The sequence below is a fragment of the Vigna radiata genome, chromosome 11 (assembly GCF_000741045.1).
Source record: "Vigna radiata var. radiata cultivar VC1973A chromosome 11, Vradiata_ver6, whole genome shotgun sequence".
NCBI classification, from domain to species: Eukaryota; Viridiplantae; Streptophyta; class Magnoliopsida; order Fabales; family Fabaceae; genus Vigna; species Vigna radiata.
In genome coordinates this window covers 10,679,739-10,697,880 of record NC_028361.1, presented here as the reverse complement: position 1 = coordinate 10,697,880, position 18,142 = coordinate 10,679,739, and the positions used below count along the sequence as shown (strand labels likewise).

General features: G+C 30.6%; 2 protein-coding genes across 3 annotated transcripts; one reads left to right on the top strand and one right to left on the bottom strand.

The window, feature by feature from the left end:
• The first annotated feature begins 542 nt into the window (after positions 1-542).
• Positions 543-2,594, top strand: LOC106777709 (probable mannitol dehydrogenase). Its single transcript, XM_014665421.2, has 5 exons — positions 543-668; positions 1,100-1,213; positions 1,330-1,843; positions 1,977-2,130; positions 2,359-2,594. Exons 1-5 carry the CDS (start codon positions 571-573, stop codon positions 2,562-2,564), a joined length of 1,086 nt encoding a protein of 361 aa, XP_014520907.1. The 5' UTR covers positions 543-570; the 3' UTR covers positions 2,565-2,594.
• Positions 2,595-5,724: 3,130 nt separating this feature from the next.
• Positions 5,725-12,184, bottom strand: LOC106776759 (rhamnogalacturonate lyase). Of its 2 annotated transcripts, none has more exons than XM_022775624.1 (16): positions 12,083-12,184; positions 11,780-11,918; positions 9,868-9,922; positions 9,616-9,737; positions 9,403-9,453; positions 8,893-9,132; positions 8,603-8,738; positions 8,325-8,501; positions 7,987-8,142; positions 7,778-7,884; positions 7,591-7,675; positions 7,347-7,488; positions 6,883-7,042; positions 6,687-6,803; positions 6,483-6,606; positions 5,725-6,398 (listed from the first exon to the last, which is right to left on the bottom strand). In XM_022775624.1, exons 2-16 carry the CDS (start codon positions 11,899-11,901, stop codon positions 6,153-6,155), a joined length of 2,040 nt encoding a protein of 679 aa, XP_022631345.1. In that variant the 5' UTR covers positions 11,902-11,918; positions 12,083-12,184; the 3' UTR covers positions 5,725-6,152. The 2 variants fall into 2 exon arrangements, with proteins under 2 accessions (XP_022631345.1, XP_022631346.1); XM_022775625.1 differs by having other exon boundaries at positions 8,110-8,142.
• Between the last annotated feature and the right edge of the window lie 5,958 nt (positions 12,185-18,142).

The window sequence follows — 18,142 nt, the reverse complement described above, 5'->3', positions numbered from 1 at the left end:
ATTACAGTCTTCGATAATTATTGACAAAGATTATATTTATTAGGACATTCGGTAATTATATTTCGATCATCTCTAATTTTGTGTCATGAGAATTATTAGTAATGGAAAAGTTGGTAGACAAAGCAGTCGGTAATGTACATGTACATGCAGGTTATAATGCAATTTGTATACTGCCTACCAACCAATCTACCAATCAATATCATCAAATGCAGGTTGCGGTGTTTCATTTGGTTGTTGTTTACTATTGTTTATAATAAATTGTTACAAGTTTGGGAAATTTTTTATTTTAATACTTTTGATTTGTGTTTTTATTTCCTGTATCATTATAATTAAATTTATATTTAAAAAATTGAAAAAAAAAGAAACAGATACTTGATGATTAAACACATTAAATAGAAATATTAATTGTATATTAATTATGAGATGATTGACAAAGTCTAATGAGTTAGAAAGAATATCCACATGTTGGGTTCTCCTATTGCTGTTGGCCTCATTTTTTCTCTCAGAGCCACTCTTTTAACTAAGCATTAACAACTGCAACGTTTTCACTCTCTCTATTCTGCAATTGAAATGGTTTCACAAGCAGAGACAGAGCATCCCAACAAAGCATTTGGATGGGCAGCAACCGACACTTCTGGCATTCTCTCCCCTTTCAATTTCTCCAGAAGGTTTTTTAATCTTCTCAAATTACTTTTATTTCATTCATTTTTCTTTTATTTTCATCCATGCTATAAATAAAAAATTGTTGATTTTTTTTTTATTTTTATAATTTTTAATTTGACTATTGTTATATTTTTTTCCTTTGAGTTTTTTTATTGTTCTAATTGGAATCAGGATTTTATTAGATTGCACCTTGTGAATGAATTTTTCTACTCTGTTCATGAATATAACAAATATAACATGGTATTAGGGATATGATTTTGTTAAGTTTGAACTTTTTCGAAGTCTAACCCAATATATAATATAAGTTAAATTTTATAATAGAAAAAATATTTAATAATTTTTTATTTCTTGAGTTCGAAAATAAATAAGCATCTTGAGTGATAATTTAAATTTAAATTGAGTTTTGAAGAATTGTTGAGATGTATAATTTTGGCAGGGCAACAGGAGAGAAAGATGTTGCAATTAAAGTAATGTACTGTGGAATATGTCACTCAGACTTACATATGTTAAAGAATGAGTGGAACTGTTCTATCTACCCTATTGTTCCTGGGTACGTATATGTGCTTTTCTTTTCCTTATTATTCCTATATATTTGTAGGGATTGATTTTAGATAATTTCTGAAAATTATGTGTATAAGATGTGAAATTTGATTGGAATTTGTGTAGACACGAGATTGCTGGTGTGGTGACAGAGGTGGGAAGCAAGGTGGAAAAGTTCAAAGTTGGAGACAGAGTTGGTGTGGGGTGCATGGTTGGATCTTGTAGCTCCTGTCAGAACTGTAGTGAAGATAATGAGAATTACTGCCCCAAAATGATTCTCACATACAGTGCCAAGTATGTTGATGGCACCATAACATACGGAGGCTACTCTGACTCAATGGTTGCAGATCAACACTTTGTGGTTCGTATTCCAGATAACCTACCTCTTGATGTTGCTGCTCCTCTCCTCTGTGCTGGAATCACAGTCTATAGCCCTCTCAAATATTATCAACTTGATAAGCCTGGACTTCATATTGGTGTCGTTGGTCTTGGTGGACTTGGTCACATGGCTGTCAAGTTTGCCAAAGCTCTTGGACTTAAGGTCACAGTAATTAGTACCTCTCCCAACAAAAAGAAGGAAGCCATTCAACACATGGGAGCTGATTCATTTGTTGTTAGCCGTGAACAAGATCAGATGATGGTAATTATTATTACTCACAAAATTTAGTAACCAAAATTACATGCATGTTGTTTTTGTCGCTAGTTACAGGTTGTGTTGTTGCAAGTAAAAGCATTCACCAACTTATAATGTTACTCACTAAATGTCTGTGTAGGCTGTAATGGGAACCTTTGATGGAATCATTGACACAGTTTCTGCTAACCATTCTCTCGTGCCTTTGATTGGCCTGTTGAAGACTCATGGTAAATTAATCATGGTTGGTGCTCCAGAGAAACCTCTCGAGGTTCCAGCATTTGCCTTACTTACGGGTAAGCTTGCATGAAAAATAATGCTACCAATTACAGACTTGCGGGTTTTGAATCTTGATCATGTTTGATATTCTTAGTATTGAGAAAAAATGCAGAAAAATATCACTGGCCACGATGAATATAATATAGAATTCTTCATATAGTTACAATAAAATTTTTTTTGAAGCTTGGATATTAGAATGAAAATGTAGTTAAGAGTGATTTGATGGGTAAATTGAATTTTGGCAGGGAGGAAGCTGGTTGGTGGAAGTGCAATTGGAGGGATGAAAGAGACGCAAGAAATGATCGATTTTGCTGCGAAGCATGATGTGAAACCTGATATCGAAGTTATTAAGATGGATTATGTGAACACTGCGATGGAACGCCTCCTTAAAGCAGATGTGAAGTATCGATTTGTTATTGATATTGGAAACACGTTGAAGCCAAGTTCCTGAATAAAGAATATGATGAGTGTTTTAGATTTCAGAGACTGAAACTTGTATGTTTTTGTTCTTGGCGTCATGTGTGTTTGTAGTGTAGTGAGTTTTAGTTTGAGAATTTATCTATATGTGTGTTTGCATTGCATTACATTTTAAAGGGAATTTTTTTTGCTTGAACGTGGAATTGCTTTTATTTTAATTTGCAATATACTTTTTAGATACTGTTGAGCCAGCATGCATGGATTATAAAAAGAAAAATGTTATTTTTGCAAATAAATTTTTCACATTTATTTGATACTTCTTTATTTTTGTTTTTTATTGTTTTTTTTAAATACAAAAAATTATTTCTTTATTACTATTTTATCTTTATAGATCCATTTTAGATTGAAGAAACATTTTAGATTGAAGAAAATGTACATCATTTCAATCACATTACTGAGTAATATAATCTTAAATCTAAACCACATTCTATGTATCTTTTTTCTTCAATAACTGGTTGGTGTTCTGGTAAAAAATAACTACAGACATCTTTAGTGTAGTTGTGGCTGTTAATTTTAATATTACTTTCGTAATGCATGAAAGGAAAATATTTTAAAAAATTCTACGTACATCTTTTGAATTATTAATTTATTTTTATTTTTAATAACTGTTTATGTATATAATCTAGTAGGACTGAGAGACACATATTTCCTTTGTCACCTTTTTTGCCTGCTGACTTCTGAATCTCCTGTTCAAAAGTCTTCAAGTTCAAATCAAAGGAACTGATCAATAAAAAAATTTGTTTATCTTTGCGATTTAACTTTCTATTTATAAGTATTTTGTGGATCTTACATGGGTCCAATAAAACAGACTTACCTTTAAATTCGGTGTGTTACTAATAAACAACTTTATTAATCAATTATTAATATCTTTAATCATTATGTTACTAATTTATTAGAGTGTTTCTCCCTGCACCTCATCCATTTCTCCCTGCACCTCCAAAATTACATTTTTCTCTTTCATTTAATAAAAGTCAAACGAGTATTAATGATTTATTAATGATTTCTTAACCACTAACACCCCCTAACTACCAACAACCCTGTCTGATACTATAAACCCTAACATATGCACCCCTTCTTCGTTGTTCTTACACTCACAAGCATTTCCTTGAGTTCACTGTTTACTGTTTCATTATTTTGAGTTGAGCTAATCTGTGGTGATCATCTGGTGGTGATAGTTGCTGGTTGGTGGGAGGAAGAAGAAGAGTGGTGTTGATACTTGCTGGTTGGTGGGAGGAAGAAGAAGAAAGAGCTCGGTCCAGGTTAGTAAGGAAACAAACACATTTAACCACATTTCGTGTTGCGGTTCATGTTGTCGCTGTTCGAACGACGTTTCTCTACAGCCGCACATCGAGTTGCGGCTTCCCCAAAGTCAGGAAAATGACTTCAAAAAATCCCACTCAACGCAGAAAGTCAGAAACATGACTCATGCCTCAAGCTGCTCGGGGGGAAGTCAGGAAAATGACTTCAGAAATCTCCGCTCAACGCGGGAAGTTTGAAAAAGAACTATCAGTCGACTACTCAACAAGTTCAGCTTTGGCAGGAAAAAGATCCAAAGAGAACTCCTAGAGTCCGTTGCTTGGTATAGAGAGCAATGAAGACTTAACGTGAGCGACTCCTTTTAAAGCTCATAATAAATCCCTACGCACCTCTTTTAAGTAAAAGAGCTTGCTTGGGCTTGGGGGGCTTATATACTATATGAAATATACCGATCAGAGTTAATGGTCATTCATGGGAAATTATCAGGTATTAATTTACAAATATACGATATTAATGATTAATTATTAGGTTTGATTACCTAAAATATATTGCACTAATGGTTAATCAACTGTCACAAGCCTTATAAATATATAACTGATGTCCAGGTACAATCATCTCTTTTATACTAATAAAATATAGACCTCTTTATGAAACATACTGACTTGAGCGCTAGAGTGTCTTCTGCAGGTCAACCCCCAATCAGAAAGGATTACACGAAGAGTTGGACGATTGAAGCATAACAAGAAAAGACGACCGATCCCAAGCAAATGTTACCGAAACAGTGACTTTTATTATTCCCCGGTATATTTTTAGGGATTGATTTTAGATAATTTGTGAACATTATGTGTATTGGGTTAGAGTGATTTGTCAATATTTTTAAGAAATTTATTTTCATTTTTGAATTGAAATAAAATCAATAGATTTAATTGAAATTTTTATAATAAATATGACTAATGTAACTTAATTAAAAATCTTATTTTCTTTTTAATAATATTATACTAATTATTTATTTTATTATAATAAATAAAAATTTAAATATAATTAAAAAATTAAAATTATAATCAATTATAGTGAATATATAAGTAATCATATAAATACTGACACTCAGCTAATTCTCCATGGTGTATACATTTCCTTTTTAATTTTGCTTTTAAGTATTTGTTTTAAGTGATTTTTTTTTTCAAATTTAACCATTTTCTTAAACTAAAAAAATTATAATAAAAAAGTTACTATTAAAATAAATAAAAATTATTTACAATCAAATTACATAAAATAAAATGCGGCAAAGAAATAGGGGAGGAAGGAGTTGGTGCTTATTTTTAATTGTTGAACGAGTCAAATAAAAAAAAGCAGTTAAAAGATTATTTGATAAGGGCAAAGTTGGAAATATTGAAAAACAGAGTGAGATCGATGAAGTATAAGAAGAACCACTCAAATATAAGACAAATCATTTCAAATAAGTTTAAGAATAACCATTGATCAACTTGTCCATACACTTCTAATATAATATAAGAAAAGAAGATATTAGTAATATCTAATACTAGAAAATTTACCTTATTATCCATGTTTGTTTTGGAAACAAGTGTCTTAAATGTTGGTTTTTAGTCCATGGATGTTGATATTTTGATAATTATTTTTAATAATTTTTTATAACAGAAAGTAATATTTTTATTGATTTATTTTGAATTTATATTTAAAAAAAATATATGAAACGAATCGATTATTAAAAAATTATAAAAAAAATATTGTTAAAAAAACTTTTTGCTTTTAACAATATGTGTCAATTGGCTTTATCTTGCTTCTCAGTCCAATTCAAAATAGAAATGAGTCTTTCACACATAAATATTCTCCATTGACGTCAACAGAAACACCAACGAAATAGGAGATTTTATTTATAACAGATGTCAACAAATCACAATCTGAATGTTGCCTACAACAAGAACGAAAAGCAACCGTATAAAATGCAACAAAAAGAATTAAGCACTCTTCTATCACGTATCCTGCCGCTTTCACCAAACAAAATCCCTTAATAATACATTCTCTCTACGTGATCTCAAGCTTCTCCATGTGTCCTTCCTTGGATATTTTTAGAGTTGTTACAATATCTATTCATCATCATATAAATACAACAAGCAAGAACAGATATGTATATTAAATGAAAATATTAGTTTTATTCTTTGCCCATAATTTCATTATTCTTATACGATAGGAAAAGCTGATGTTATTGACTCATGCTGCTCTGCAAATTACAAATGTGAGAATCCTAATGCAGATTGCTCAACTACAAGTCAAGGCACATTTAAGTTTATTTTATAGTTGTAAGACTTTCCAAACGAATATAATCATACATAATTCCTTCAAATGGAGTTTTGGCATTTGACTGTGTCAAATAGATGGTGTTTTTTCCTTTTACCAATTGATTACTATCTACACCTACACTATACAACTCATACAATCCATGGATGCCGTGCCTTGCTATGGCATTGTCATCACCAATTAGCTCTTCTGTTGTGAAGTATGGAGGGTTTGAATTCGGCTTGTTGAACCTAACCTGATCATCCATCTCAAAACATGTTAGACACCATAGTCATAGCGGAAAACAAAGATCAATTATGGAAAAAGTAAATTGTTCTACCTCCAATTTAGAATTAGTGGCAGATGCCAAGGCCAATTGCAGTGTGTAGTTTCCCTTTATGATATTCTCAAGCTGGAATTGAATCTGCCAAGTGGTTGGCATGAATTTACTCGTTTTTGTGCTTCTGCATGCATCAGTGTGTAATTTAGAAGAGAAAACTGATGATCACAATCATAAAATTTCTATATTTTAAACAAAATTTACCTGGTAACTTGAGCATAAAACCAGTCCTTATGATAGTCAGAAACACCGACTGTGAAAATAAGATCTTTTTTTGGATATAAATCAGTGTAACGTCCCCACAAGCCGTATTGCCTAAACCTGTCACGGTAGAAATTCTTTCAGAAAAACTGAAAATAGAGTGTCAAAATTTGTTGTTGAGAATGAGTTTTGGGCTAACCCATTTTTGCTATCCTTTAGGTACAATTTGTTCACAAGCCCTGGGTAAACGTCTGGTACATAGAACTCTGCAGCTGACCTATCTGGTATCCCAATTTCCCATAAAGTAGGACCATTTCTTGGAGGTTTGTATACAAGTGAACCCAAGTTGATGTTGTCTCCTACAGCACATTTTACATACAAGTTATAATTTATCTGGGTATCATAACATCTAAAAAGTTTAAATTATTAAGTGAATCTGTAAAATTACACAAACGAATTTACATTTAAACAGTAAAGCTTGAAGGGTTAACTCTGCACAGGTTTACTGTACCTTCAACTGAAAACTAACTTTTTATTAAGACAACAAAAGTGAACAGTATTCTAATGCCATGCCATGAATCAATTGCTGTCTAAATCTTTGGATAAAAGCATAATTATTCTATGCTTAGTGTTTAGCATACTTGAGAGAAGAAGATATGTTACCCGGTGTGATAACAACATTAATTTGATATTTGTAATTTCCTATGAAACCAGGGACCCATGCATACAAGGTGTACTTCCCAGGTACAATATTTGTAATTGAGAAGCTTCCATCTTTGTCAGTTTGAGTCCAGAATTGATAACCCTGTGAATATCATGTTCAGGTCAAACACTTTTTAGCTGAATCTTTCACTAGCCATTCAAAGTTCAAGAAATTAAAACTCATTGACTCCTACACCAATTGTACCTTGCTTTCTATTTGCCATGATCCTGCATCTCCAGGTAAAGCTAGACCAACGTAAGAACTTTTAGCTGGTTGAGCCATCCCTCCCCTGATGAATTAGAGAAAGCAATTAAGAATTCAGCTCACCTGTATTGGTTTATTCTATGTAATCAAACAATAAAATGAAGACAAATAAAGTATTATCATATACCCATCTTTAACTTGAAGTTTTCCTGACACCATTCCCCGTTGACTGGGTGGAATGAAATCTTTTGATCCGATGAAATCATAAGGCCATTTTTTTTCTTCATTGGATAACTAATTTACCAAATAACAACAATATATTGTGTCATAATATAATATTTCACTCGAATAACGTACAATGAATGAGCATATGTCAGTGTTACAGGTAGTAAGGACCTGTTCTACAGCATCTGACCATAGAGACTTGAACTGAGTTTTGCTTGGAGCAGAGTTAAGGTAAACAAAAGTTGGCCCAAAAACCTTTTTATAAGTCTCCCCTTCATCAAATTCTATGATTACCTTCTTGCCAGCATAATGAGTGCTAGTAAACATCTGAACACAAACAATAACAAAGTTAGAACAACAACAACGAAAACACAAGTACAGAAGTATTATACATATTTAACATAGTACTATAATTTTCTGTAACATGTTTAATACCAATTATCTACTTAATACAATAGGAAACTCTTGTAATGAATTGTTGATGGATTCAGGGATTTGTTAGGTCTTACGGAAAGAGAAATTGGGCCAACATGAGAAGTGAGTTCTTGTTTAACGGGCCCAGCATTGCGGAACTCATTAGTGGGTGTTATCACCCAGAAACCCACTGGTACTGAATCATCCTCTGCAATCCACCCATGAACAGAGTTATCTTTGTTCTCTGCCGAGTATTGATATTTATCATCAACCTATAACCCAACAAACACGTTACAGAATATAGGCTACAAAAGAAAAATAGAAAAAAGTTAATATGTCAATCCAAGCAGAGGCATAACCAAGAAAGAATCACCTCTCCTCGAATTTGTGGGTCAGTTGCATGGGTTAAGAGAACAGCTTCAGGATACGCCAGCACCTTGCCCGTTCTTCTGTCTTCTGCAGTTGGCATCTTCCTTTGCCTTGTATCAGATATGGCCATATAGTGGAATCTGCATCATTGGTTTGGTTGGTAATAAGTTACACAATGTTTTTTACGATCAAACATTGTTTTTTACGAGTCAATGAAAATTACTAACATTAATTTTTCCAAAATCAAAGGCAAATGTTTATTAACTTGTGTGCCAGTAACAGTTTGCTAGTTACCTGTCTTCGTCGAGTTTGTAAACAATTCTAATTTGATAAACCGTGACTGCAGGTAATCCTGGTGGACGAGTAAATATTGCGTATGAATAAAACCCAGAATCACCTCTTCGCAATATATACCTTAAGTCTATGTTTATGGGGACACTTGAGCCTTTCATGGAAGCAGTCCATGTTTTTAAAAAGGAAACCTCCACCACAGTATCACTTGCTTCAATTACTGAGAAATTTGCCCCATCGATTCTGCAGCACAGTATCAATAATTAGTTTGTCTCTTGATTTGCAACAGAGCATAAAGCATGCATGCATGCATACGTTACTTTATTATTACTTTTGCTATCTGGCAAAGAATAGTGACTGAGATAATGACACGAATGAGTGAATTTAAGTTCGATATTCTCTTTTATTATTAATATCTCATATCACTAAGCAGATACAGCAATGGGTTGATCAAATTTGCAGATAGAAGAGAAAATCAATCAATTTTTTCTAAAAGAATACAAATACATGTACCTCTCAAAGATCCCAGGTTTTCCATTTTCGTTCCAAACAACGTCCAAGTACCTATAAATATCTAAGTCAGGTTATTTATATATATATGTAAAACTAGCTATGACTTAATGTGGATCAAATTAAATTTTTTTTCCATGATTTACATTTTAAGAAAATCGATGATAACTGGGATGTAATTTATTTAGCGTAATGTTGTAAGATATATGCACATACCCTCTATCAAATTCTTCGTTTTTATTATTAAGTATATTCTGAGTTCCGTCATAATATAATCCAATAATATAGCCTTCGGGATTTGACAAATTGAGGGAAACTATGCCGTTTCCAATCACTACCTGAAAAAAATCATCTCAAGCCTTCAACTGTTAAAATCATTTGACAAAAAAATCAGGCCAATTAGTGGTTATTTCTTTATATATTTTCAATATCCTGAAGAATTCTATCATCAAAAAGAACATTTATCACCTGGTCTTCATCTTTATTCAGCTGTACAGCTGCAGGAGTAGTCTTCAAACCTCTGCTGCAAGTGGGAGTATCGCAGGAAAAGAAGAAAGTTAAAATTCAAAGAGAGAATAAAAAGGTATAATTACACCTAGTAACATTCAAAAAGAAAAATGATAAATTTATAAATGATGCGATATGATAGGAAGAAAGATAAAAATAAATAGATGTGTAATAGATATGGAGAAGATTAAGATGTCCGTGTGAACAAGTTGAGACTAAAATGAATGCATAGTTGTACAGTATTTTTTTTATTAGAAAAAGATAACAAAAAAATAGTGAGTAACTTAAAAAAGAAAAATTGATATAAAAAGGTTATATGTATTAAGCAATGTAAAAGATGTATATTAGAGTAAAATAATAATAATAATATAATTTGATATTTAATTATACAAAACGGTTTATTGTTTTTCCTTTTTGCAAAAGCTGTATATTATGCTTAATTATGATTGTAATTCATGAAAAAGAACGTTTTTGGAAACCTAAATATTGGAATTGAAAACAAAACTCAATCGCTTTCATAATTTGATTTAAAAAGAAAACTAATAAACTATGTCTCCTATTGGTTGAAACATCAATAAGAGAGGAATAGGGAAAAAGAACATTTGAACTCACCTCAAAATATTTTCATTTCGCTTCCTTGCCCGAAAAACTGAAGTGGAGATATGATTTTTCATATAAGAATAATAATCTCATCTTGATAATAACAAAAGAAAAGTAAACATAGTATAACGAATTTAAAATTAATACGCTATAATATAAATTTTTATATTGATATTATAATAAAAATATATATAATTGTTGAAACAATTCTTAGAAAAAATCAATATTTTTTCATATGAATTAAATAGTAAAATAAATTCAAATTTTAATTAAATTTTTGCCACATTATATTCTGGAAGGAAGAGAAAGATGACATTTAATGTCAAAGGCAGTTACTATTAGACATTTTGGCAACTTAAGTTGTTCAATTTTGAAAAATGATTTACTTTCACCTATCTATGCGCATCAATTAATGTAAAACTGCCCGAGTCCCCACACACGTATATTTATTCAGTTATATGGAGTATTGGTAAAAAAAAAATTCATCGTAATATATATAATTAACAAACTAGTTCTTTTTTAAACTATTTATATTTAAGTATAGGATTAAAATTAATAAGGTTTCTTGCTGGAGAAAGAGAGGTGGAAAAGCAGTAATTTAAACGTTACCATGTCTATTTTATGTACTTTCCATTTTTAGTATATAAAATGTAGATGAAGAGAGAGAGAGAGAGAATAGAATATATGACGAATGAAAAGCGATGAAGATGCAGATATAAACATGCAAAGTAACACGTATATATAAATGTGAAAAATGACAGACTTCAATTTTAGGTGTGTGAACTTTAAATTGTTGTTATGTTATGAAAGGAAGATTCGGTTGTTTCTGAAGTAGACCATCAGCCTATAATATTATTATGAATAATGCATTTGGTGAGACTTAAAAGATGTTATATAGTGAATTGCATTTTCATCAAATTTTGCGTCATTAAATGCAGGCCATCTATCTGTAGACTTAATATCACACAAAGGAAAACATTTGAGTTAGTCTAAGAATGCATGCAGCGGAAAGACGTGGATTCAAAACTCTTTTTCATGGCTAACTTCAAACATGTCCTTTTTCTACCATGTCACAGAGAAACCATATATAGTATAAGACATACAGAAACATGGCTGCTGCTAAGTAGTTACTTTTTCATGATGTCTTTCTTTCTGAGTTGCGTTTTCTCGTCTTATGTTTCCTTTTTCGTTTATTCAGTCACACAAAGATAAGCATAGAGAAAAAGCAACATTGCTGACTATAATTATGAAGAAAAACAAGAGTAGGGAGAACCTAAACGAGACACTCTCAGAAGTGTCAGAGCAGGCACCGAAAAAGATTAAGCTGAGAAGCAAAGCCATTCTAAACCACCGTTGGATCGGAACTTGTTTCCCCGTATCAGTTTCCACCATCATCTCTTACTAATATGAACCTGCAAATCACTTGAAGCTTCGTTACTGGTTATAAAGGTCAGAAGAACATGTCAAAGAATGCCAAAATGAGCTTCACTATACTGTTGGTGGCAAAAAAAAAAAAAAAAAAAAAAAAACTGAGAGCGCTGTTCCGTAGTATTCAGATTCTGAAGAACATACAAACCTTGACTTTCACCGTTGTTTTTTTTGCGAAAACCGATAATAGAGTTGCAGAAAACCAAATACGTAGAGGAGATGAATATTTGATGATAGATATTTTTCTTTGGAATTGTTTTTCTATATTAAATATCTTTGGAACCTTAATATGCACCTTCAAAAAACGTGTGGGAAGTGAATGCACCTTATATATGTATACAAGAACTCCTTTTATGAACGTGAATTTTTAAAAATAATTATGAGGATAAATTCGGCAAAAGCTCTATATCATATGAACTAGGAGGGTAACGTTGAATTTAACATTTAAAAAAAAAGTAAATTTTTTGTATATCGTACTATAAAAATATATTTAAAATTTAAAAAAAAAGTGTGAAAAGACGCATAACTAAAAGATATATACGTGAAGAAACTTGAAAAATTCAGCTATACATTATTATATACGTTTCATGAAAGTTGATACTTAATTATAATGAAGTCCTAGTAACAACCTTTTTCAATACTGAATAACACTTGACAACTGCAATTTAAATAACAAAATTGACTTACTTTTTGCCATTAATGATATGAGATTTTGTTAAGGGCTTTCGTATCCTTATATATGCCAGAATGACGACGTACTTAGAATTAAACTATAGTGGTATGATATCAATTTGTCAATAGATATAATTAAACACCGAAATTTTTCTAGCTTAATTATATTCCAACAAGTAAAGCGAGGGGCGTTTGGTACATACCTAATCCTTAGGATTAGAAAAATAATGAAAATTTAGTCATTGTTAGTACTAAATGACCCACTTCTTGTTATTGAGGCCTACAAATATGCCATTAAGGTACATATTAAAAGACCTACATTAGAAAAATATATCTGGATTTAAATTTCAATCTCCTAAATGAATAGGCAAGAAAAACCTGCTCCCCAAGTCTCAAAATCAAAACTTATCTTTTTTGTGTAATTTCTCTAAAAAAATTACCAGAATAGAAAAATGGTAAAAAATCACAAAAGTAAATATAATTTGCTTGAATAAAGAAATCGTATTTTACATACACAATTTCAACCATCTATTTTTTACAATAAAAAAGTCTTTTGTTTTATGATACATAAGTTCGTTTTATATAATTCTTTTTATTCTGAAATTGTGTTTATTTCTACCATATATTAAATTAATGTGAACGTGCAAAACTTATAAACTTTCTAGGAAGATGACCGATAGATCAAAGTGGGGTACAACCAATAATGCTATTATTTCCTTTTCGATATATATTGGCATATTTGACATTTGAAAGCGTTAGGTAAACCATTAACAATAAGTTAAGTTCTATGATTATTTTAAAATCAAGATTAGTTTTTTATAATTTTATAATTATTGGTTCTAAATGTGTTTAAAATTAATTTTATTGGTGTTTTGATTCCAAGTGTAGTGAGTGACATCATTAAGTCAATTACTATAAATTCAAAGTATTATACACTTTTGAATGTGAATTTTATCACAATTTTATTCTTAAAAAACATCTTTTAATGATTTAAACTGCGCTTAATCTCGATTTCTAAGTAATGTGAAACTATTAAGTGTAATAAGAACATAAATTTATAATCAAAGTCTAAAAGGAATGACTAGTCATATATACAGTGGAGAACTTAAGAGATCGAATATTCAATTATCGATCTTATAGTGAATGTCAAATTATCTTATTTTAATCTTGAACATAAATTATTTAATTGTAAAATGTAAAAAATTCTTCGAGGTAAACCTATATTAGAATAATACTTCAAACATATAAAAACAATATGATTAATAATAACATAATGATAAATAATAATCATATTACTGTACTATAAAAAATTATGCATAAATTGTTTAAATAAATGAGTTTGGATAATGAAAAAAATTAATGAATTTCATTGGACTATATTTTTTAATACTTCTATTAAATCAGATAAAAAAATTAGATTAGACTAAAATAAGAAAATGTCAAATTTAATTCTTAATATAAAGATTATGATATACTAACAACTTTTCTTAATAATTTTTTTGACGTCATCTGTATCTTTAAAATGAAATAATCAGAAACTACGTTGTAAAAAAGTTAATAAAAAAATCATTGTTAAAAAACTATTTTCCTAACGTAAAAGATATTATTAAATAAAAATGCATTTTAAAATGTAAAATATAAGAAACAAGAAATGGACAGGATTGATGACGTAATGTAAAAGTGAAATGTCTTGTTAGTTAGAAAACGTCAAGGAATCATCCTGGAAGAGATAGAAGACAAGTGGTAAGGTCTAGAAAAGAATCAACACCTCACAATTAGCACACGTCAAAATATTTTGACTTTTCAAAAATTACGCAATGAGCATAGTGGCCTAATTTTTAAGTGCATTGAGAAAAAAAAAATCACATATATTAAGAAAATTAATTAACTGTATTATAAATTTACTAATATCCTTTTTTTTTAAATTGTGCTTTTCATGAAAATAATACATTATTATAATGACATAATAAAAAAAATTAAACATTAATTAAAGTTAAAATATTTTAGAAATAAAAATGTGATATTTGTTTTACTAAGAGGAGAGTTAGGAAGGTAGACTAGGGGGAACATACACCTAGTGAGGAAAGTTTATGTGTGAGTCTTCATTTGTTATACTTTGTTAAGAATGTATTATAGACAAAAGGAAGGTAGAACAGGGGAATATACTCCTTGGGAGGGTTCTGTTTGGGTTCATTTCTTATTTCTTAAAATAATATCTTATTGGATGAGATGACGTCCTTAACTAATATGACTTTTTTTCTTCTTATATAAAAATGTAATATTTTTCTATAAAATTTGTAATGTATCAAGCTTAAAAAAAAAAAAAAAACATGTTCTAATACTTCGTACTGACAAAAAGTAATTGTGACATTTTTCAACCATGTTGAGAAATAGCTAGAAATGCCAGAAATGATTTTTCGAAATCAAAATTTACTTTCAGAAATTCCAGTCATACAAAAGTATAACTTTTTTAATCATAATTTTAAAAGTAAAGCATTTTAATAATAAAAAAAATCATTTTGTTCCTTTTTTACTTTCCAAGGATCTAAAGCTATAAAGTGGATTTAGTAATAAAAATTGAAAAGAAAGCGTGAAAGATTTAGATTCAACTCACTAATATTTAAAATATATAAGTTTGGTTGGAAAGATTTGCAAAAGATTATAAGAGATTGTTAATTCAGCTCAGTTTTGATTCAAATGGATGGTGTGATATATGATATAAATATAATCTAAAATACTTCAATATTAAAACATTATATATAAATTTTTAGGTTTATTAAGCTATAAGTTTTTTTTTTATAAATATGAGAATATTTAATTAAATTTTAGAATTTATTTATTTATATTTATATTTTTTTCGGAACTCCTTATTTTATCTATTTATATTTATGTGTTAAAAAATGTGAAATTCTATGATAAATATAAAATGATATTATAATTAGTATAAAATAATAAGTAATTATTAGGGTTAAATATGTTTTTAGTCCCTCAATTATCAAACAATTTTAGTTTTAGTCATTATTTTAAACTTTGATAGACTTTGATCATCGTCTTTAAGGAAACTATAATTTTTCATCCTCCAAAACCAATGCCATTAAATTTAATCTGATGTGGCTAACGGTGTGCCACATCACTTTTTTTTTTTTTTTCTGAAACATGGCGATCTATTCAAGCAACTTGACCTTGTGTCATGGTGGAAGAGGAAGAAAGCCTTCCTGCATTGCATGACGAAGAAGCCCTGGCCAGATCGCACCTCAACAGCTCTGCCACATTTTCCAAACAACTAGAATCACTAGCTCTTCACTCAGCGCCACCTCGCGAGTCAAGGTTCTAGATGCTCGTCACCACCAAAACCACAATTGCAAAGAAATCCTCTTTTTCCCAAGGTTGGGTGGTCTACGAGCAAGGAGCAATAGAGAAATTAGGGAAAAGAAAAATGAACTAGGGTTCAGGACCTTATTTCTTGGCCTCCAATGGGGTCTCCAGATTTCTTACCTTTTCTTGAGTCTTTGATTTTGAACTTCAGTTCCACTTTTTCTCTTACAAAAGTGGGAGTGAATTGAAATTTTGAGGAAAGAAGCATTTTGTAGAATTGGAAAGATTAAGAAGGTTCATAAATTGTTTGTAGCAGATTGAGGTTGGTGTAGGAAATTCCTTGTTCGTAGAGGCATCTGAGAAAGCAAGAAACAAAGTAACAAAAGGTAAAAATATAAAGAAACCCACTCAAGAAGAAGTATCTACAACCTCCTATTGCATAAATTCATCTAATGTGTCTTTCCGGAATGACCTAGAAGATGCTGCAGCAGCAGTTGCAACAGCCAATATTGCCTGTGCTTCCTTGTGCTTTCTTTCTTTTCTGCCCAACTTTTTTTACTCTCTAAGATCGCGTAGATATTGATTAACAATAACATTATCCCATCTTTGTTGATGTGCCTTATCAATCTCATAAGGTAAACTCTTTCCAACACTATAAATTAAATTATCTGCAATTACAAAATCAAGAATGATTATCGCTCTATGTTTAACAAAAAAAAATTCCTAGTTCCAAACAATATTACCAACTTCAAATTAAATTTTAAAAACAAGGAATTGATGAGAATTTGGGAAGAATGAGACACACCAATATGCCTCCTTTTTGCAACCACATTCTACAATAACCTATATTGAAAATAAACAAGTTCCACCTCCAACTAATCGTGGGGAGAAAATTCCAAAAGTTCCACTTTCTTAGCCCTAACCAATTGCTCCCTCTTTACTTCATCAGACTTTGATATTTCATTGGAAGTTAAGTTCTGATTTTGGCTATTTGAGCAACCACTAGCTCCAAAGGATTCAACCAAACCCAAATTTCCTTTGTCAGTTGAACCTACTAAGACAAGAATTTGTTAGACCATTACAAAGAGATATTAAAGAAAACAACTAAGGAGCCTCATTCTAATTTTCTAAACAAATAGAAACCTATTTATTTTATATTTGGGTATAATAATACCACACACCAACATCAATTTTGACATACTTTTGAGAATTAAAAATTTTCACATGTCATATTCCCATATATTATTAAAAAGCATGTTTATATATACATTAAGGAAATTAACACAGTGTAACACTCCAAATTTTGGGATGCCTCGAGTTTACAAAAACTTTTTACCACTTAACTCTATACCATTATGAGATACAGTTTAAATAAAAACTTCCATCTTTTATAACTGAATTTTGAAAACTTCCTAAATCAAATGCAACTATAAAATGTTCACAGAATTCCATTACAAAACTATTAAAGTTGAACTTAAAATACCATAGTTCTCCAATCTATCTCGCTGCTCAACTTTGCTTTAGCTACATCTGTAAAAACATCTACTCCCGTACAAGTACGATCATTGTAAGTGGAAACTACAACCATAACATGCAAAGTGTGAGCTAACAAAAATAGGTCATCTAATATACATAAGTATTCAACATCAACTTAGAATAAAATTTCCGAATAATACATATCACCATACTCCTATACACATCTTTACATGACAATAAATCAAATCATTAACAGTCACACTATCAGAATTTCAAGTCACCAACATTTAACCACAAAATGATTTCGTCAAAGTAACCAATTCACACCCCGACTTCCTTGATCATTCACAAACCCATACCCTAATTTATTTGAAACCATTCACAATACATTGAATCACCACTACTTACTCATTGTTGGGACTTTGGCAAGTGTACCAAATCGTCTCAAGTAATAAAACCGACAAGACCGGATATCGTTTCCCAAGAGACTCGTTGCACTAGACAATCGTATAATTTCTAACTAACCTAGACTAAAGAATGCTTTCATAATTTGGATTTTTGGTGCAATTAAAGTAAATATGAAACATAAATGATAAAAGTGATCTTAGGTACTCAAACACTTGGAAATGGTAAGATTAGAGATGATATGGAATGATATTGTTGGGGTATGATTTCACCTACTTCACTCTTATGCATAGAAAATCACTTCCTCTTCATTAATGTGTCAATGTCAATCTACTAATTT